At 54.4% G+C, this 5,000-nt stretch overlaps 1 protein-coding gene across 2 annotated transcripts in view; it reads right to left on the minus strand.

The window, feature by feature from the left end:
• The window catches only part of LOC144490670 (uncharacterized), a 10,135-nt gene that overhangs the window by 3,843 nt on the left and 1,292 nt on the right, over positions 1 to 5,000 (minus strand). For both annotated transcript variants that reach the window (XM_078208370.1, XM_078208369.1), the window contains exons 2-3: positions 4,153 to 4,317; positions 485 to 589 (exon numbers count right to left, since the gene is read on the minus strand). In XM_078208370.1, the coding sequence (XP_078064496.1) occupies positions 485 to 589; positions 4,153 to 4,317 (270 nt within the window). The remainder of the gene's footprint in view (positions 1 to 484; positions 590 to 4,152; positions 4,318 to 5,000) is intronic.

Consider the following 5,000-nt stretch of genomic DNA (forward strand, 5'->3'; position numbering starts at 1 on the left):
GTCCCCATCAAACACTCCCAGGACAGGTACAGCACGGGGTTAGATACAGAGTAAAGCTCCCTCTACACTGTCCCCATCAAACACTCCCAGGACAGGTACAGCACGGGGTTTGATACAGAGTAAAGCTCACGCCACACTGTCCCCATCAAACACTCCCAGGACAGGTACAGCACGGGGTTAGATACAGAGTAAAGGTCCCTCTACACTGTCCCCATCAAACACTCCCAGGACAGGTACAGCACGGGGTTAGATACAGAGTAAAGCTCCCTCTACACTGTCCCCCATCAAACACTCCCAGGACAGGTACAGCACGGGGTTAGATACAGAGTAAAGCTCCCTCTACACTGTCCCCCATCAAACACTCCCAGGACAGGGCCAGCACGGGGTTAGATACAGAGTAAAGCTCCCTCTACACTGTCCCCCATCAAACACTCCCAGGACAGGTATAGCACGGGGTTAGATAGTAAATCCCTGTCACACTCACCCGCAGCTTCATTTTCTTACGATTGACGCGATCTGTCCTTTCATCCTCTGCTTGGATCCTCTCTCGGATGACTTTTCCCAAGTTCAGATCGAGCGATGCCTCCACCTGCAATGTTTGAACAGGAGACGGTGATTTTTCAACCCGCAGAGACCTGAATTCTCTCTCTCCTGGGCTTTGCAATTATCTCTTTAAGATCTTGAAATGTCGCCAGCTACTGCCCTGTCAAACAACAGAACTCAAACCCTGACTGTGCGGAGTCTGCACCTTCTCCCCGTGTCTGCGTGGGTTTCCTCCGGGTGCTCCGGTTTCCTCCCACAGTCTGAAAGATGTGCGGGTTGGGTGGATTGGCCATGCTAAATTGCCCCTTAGTGTCCAAAGATGTGTAGGTCGGGTGGATTGGCCATGCTAAATTGTCCCTTAGTGTCCAAAGATGTGCAGGTTGGGTGGATTGGCCATGCTAAATTGCCCTTTAGTGTCCAAAGGTGTGTACGTTGGGAGGATTGGCCATGCTAATTTGTCCCTTAGTGTCCAAAGATGTGCAGGTTGGGTGGATTGACCATGCTAAATTGTCCCTTAGTGTCCAAAGATGTGCAGGTTAGGTGGATTGACCATGCTAAATTGCCCCTTAGTGTCCAAAGATGTGCAGGTTGGGTGGATTGGCCATGCTAAATTGTCCCTTAGTGTCCAAAGATGTGTAGGTTGGGTGGATTGGCCATGCTAAATTGTCCCTTGGTGTCCAAAGATGTGTAGGTTGGGTGGGTTGGCCATGCTAAATTGTCCCTTAGTGTCCAAAGATGTGCAGGTTGGGTGGATTGGCCATGCTAAATTGTCCCTTAGTGTCCAAAGGTCATAAAGTCATAGAGGTTTACAGCGTGGAAACAGGCCCTTCGGCCCAACTTGTCCACGCCGTCCTTTTTTATTTTAAACCCCTAAGCTAATCCCAATTGCCCGCATTTGGCCCATATCCCTCTATACCCATCTTACCCATGTAACTGTCTAAATGCTTTTTAAAAGACAAAATTGTACCCGCCTCTACTACTGCCTCTGGCAGCTTGTTCCAGACACTCACCACCCTCTGTGTGAAAGAATTGCCCCTCTGGACACTTTTGTATCTCTCCCCTCTCACCTTAAACCGATGCCCTCTAGTTTTAGACTCCCCGACCTTTGGGAAAATATATTGACTATCTAGCTGATCTGTGCCCCTCATTATTTTATAGACCTCTATAAGATCACCCCTCAGCCTCCTACGCTCCAGAGAAAAAAGTCCCAGTCTATCCAGCCTCTCCTTATAACTCAATCCATCAAGTCCCGGTAGCATCCTAGTAAATCTTTTCTGCACTCTTTCTAGTTTAATAATATCCTCTCTATAATAGGGTGACCGGAACTGTGCACAGTATTCCAAGTGTGGCCTCACCAATGTCTTGTACAACTTCAACAAGACGTCCCAACTCCTGTATTCAATGTTCTGACCGATGAAACCAAGCATGCCGAATGCCTTCTTCACCACTCTGACCACCTGTGACTGCATTTTCAAGGAGCCATGAACCCGTACCCGAGATCTCTTTGTTCTGTAACTCTCCCCAACACCCGACCATGTGATGTGCAGGTTGGGTGGATTGGCCAAGATAGGGAGGGGTGTCAGGGGCTGGAGGAGGTTACAGAGATAGGGAGGGGGTGTAGGGGCTGGAGGAGGTTACAGAGATAGGGAGGGGGTGTAGGGGCTGGAGGAGGTTACAGAGATAGGGAGGGGTGTAGGGGCTGGAGGAGGTTACAGAGATAGGGAGGGGGTGTAGGGGCTGGAGGAGGTTACAGAGATAGGGAGGGGTGTAGGGGGCTGGAGGGTGTTACAGAGATAGGGAGGGGATGTAGGGGCTGGAGGGTGTTACAGAGATAGGGAGGGGGTGTAGGAGACTGGAGGAGGTTACAGAGATAGGGAGGGGGTGTAGGGGCTGGAGGAGGTTACAGAGATAGGGAGGGAGTGTAGGAGACTGGAGGAGGTTACAGAGATAGGGAGGGGGTGTAGGGGCTGGAGGAGGTTACAGAGATAGGGAGGGGTGTAGGGGCTGGAGGAGGTTACAGAGATAGGGAGGGGTGTAGGGGGCTGGAGGGGGTTACAGAGATAGGGAGGCGTGTAGGGGGCTGGAGGGGGTTACAGAGATAGGGAGGAGTGTCGGGGGTTGGAGGAGGTTACAGAGATAGGGAGGGGTGTAGGGGAGGGAGGAGGTTACAGAGATAGGGGGTGGTGTAGGGGCTGGAGGAGGTTACAGAGATAGGGAGGGGGTGTAGGGGCTGGAGGAAGTTACAGAGATAGGGAGGGGTGGAGGGGAGGGGGGAGGTTACAGAGATAGGGAGGGGTGGAGGGGAGGGGGGAGGTTACAGCGATAGGGAGGGGTGTAGGGGAGGGTGGAGGTTACAGCGATAGGGAGGGGTGTAGGGGCTGGAGGAGGTTACAGAAATAGGGAGGGGTGTAGGAGGCTGGAGGAGGTTACAGAGATAGGGAGGGGTGTGGGGGTCTGGAGGAGGTTAGAGAAATAGGGAGGGGTGTAGGAGGCTGGAGGAGGTTACAGAGATAGGGAGGGGTGTAGGGGGCTGGAGGAGGTTACAGAGATAAGGAGGGGGTGTAGGGGCTGGAGGAGGTTACAGGGATAGGGAGGGGGTGTAGGGGCTGGAGGAGGTTACAGGGATAGGGAGGGGTGTAGGGGTCTGGAGGAGGTTACAGAGACAGGGAGGGGTGTAGGGGGCTGGAGACGGTTACAGGGATAGGGAGGGTTGTAGGGGAGGGTGGAGGTTACAGAGATAGGGAGGTGTGTAGGGAAGGGTGGAGGTTACAGAGATAGGGAGGGGGTGTAAGCGGCTGGAGGAGGTTACAGAGACAGGGAGGGGTGTCGGGGCTGGAGGAGGATACAGAGATAGGGAGGGGTGTAGGGGCTGGAGGAGGTTACAGAGATAGGGAGCGGTGTAGGGGCTGGAGGAGGTTACAGAGATAGGGAGGGGTGTAGGGGCTGGAGGAGGTTACAGAGATAGGGAGCGGTGTAGGGGCTGGAGGAGGTTACAGAGATAGGGAGGGGTGTAGGGGCTGGAGGAGGTTACAGGGATAGGGAGGGGTGTAGGGGCTGGAGGAGGTTACAGAGATAGGGAGGGGTGTAGGGTCTGGAGGAGGTTACAGAGATAGGGAGGGGTGTAGGGGCTGGAGGAGGTTACAGATATAGGGAGGGGGTGTAGGGGCTGGAGGAGGTTACAGAGATAGGGAGGGGGTGTACGGGGCTGGAGGAGGTTATAGAGATAGGGAGGGGTGTAGGGGCTGGAGGAGGTTACAGAGATAGGGAGGGGGTGTAGGGGAGGGAGGAGGTTACAGGGATAGGGTTGGGGCCGCGACACCACGACCTTTGCACTCTCGTCCCACTGACCCCTGGCGCGACCCCTACCCAAGGCCGACCTCACCCCTTGACCCAGGAAGTGCTTTGACCCCAGGGTGCTCTTCTTGAAGGACAAGGGGACGGAGTGACCTCTGACCTGCGCCTCCTCAAATCTGACCTTCCCGGCAGCGACCAGTTGGCCAATGGGTAAGCTCACTGTAACCGCCGCGCAGCCTTCCCCCCAGGGGGAACATCATGGCGCCCGCGACCTTTGATCTCTTGACCCCCCACCCCTCCACCCTGACCTCTGACCTTCATTGGTGGCTTCCCTCGCTCCGTCTTGCTCTCATTGCTTGAAGAGCTAACTCCCCCAGGGGATATACGACCCCTCGATCGAGCGTCCTCGCTGGACCGCGAAGAGGTCCGGGGTTCAGGACTCGAGTTGGCCTTCCGTCGGGAACCCCGTAGTCCCGGGATCTGAGGGCAAAAAAACACCGGATTCATTCCATATCCAACTTCCCCTCATGAGATTTGACTCTGTATCTAACCCCGTGCTGTACCTGTCCTGGGAATGTTTGATGGGGACAGTGTAGAGGGAGCTTTACTCTGTATCTAACCCCGTGCTGTACCTGTCCTGGGAGTGTTTGATGGGGACAGTGTAGAGGGAGCTTTACTCTGTATCTAACCCCGTGCTGTACCTGTCCTGGGAGTGTTTGATGGGGGACAGTGTAGAGGGAGCTTTACTCTGTATCTAACCCCGTGCTGTACCTGTCCTGGGAGTGTTTGATGGGGGACAGTGTAGAGGGAGCTTTACTCTGTATCTAACCCCGTGCTGTACCTGTCCTGGGAGTGTTTGATGGGGGACAGTGTAGAGGGAGCTTTACTCTGTATCTAACCCCGTTCTGTGCCTGTCCTGGGAGTGTTTGATGGGGGACAGTGTAGAGGGAGCTTTACTCTGTATCTAACCCCGTGCTGTACCTGTCCTGGGAGTGTTTGATGGGTGACAGTGTAGAGGGGGATTTACTCTGTATCTAACCCCGTGCTGTACCTGTCCTGGGGGTGTTTGATGGGTGACAGTGTAGAGGGGGATTTACTCTGTATCTAACCCCGTGCTGTACCTGTCCTGGGAGTGTTTGATGGGTGACAGTGTAGAGGGGGAT

The sequence above is a fragment of the Mustelus asterias genome, unplaced genomic scaffold (genome assembly GCF_964213995.1).
Source record: "Mustelus asterias unplaced genomic scaffold, sMusAst1.hap1.1 HAP1_SCAFFOLD_3579, whole genome shotgun sequence".
Taxonomy (NCBI): domain Eukaryota; kingdom Metazoa; phylum Chordata; class Chondrichthyes; order Carcharhiniformes; family Triakidae; genus Mustelus; species Mustelus asterias.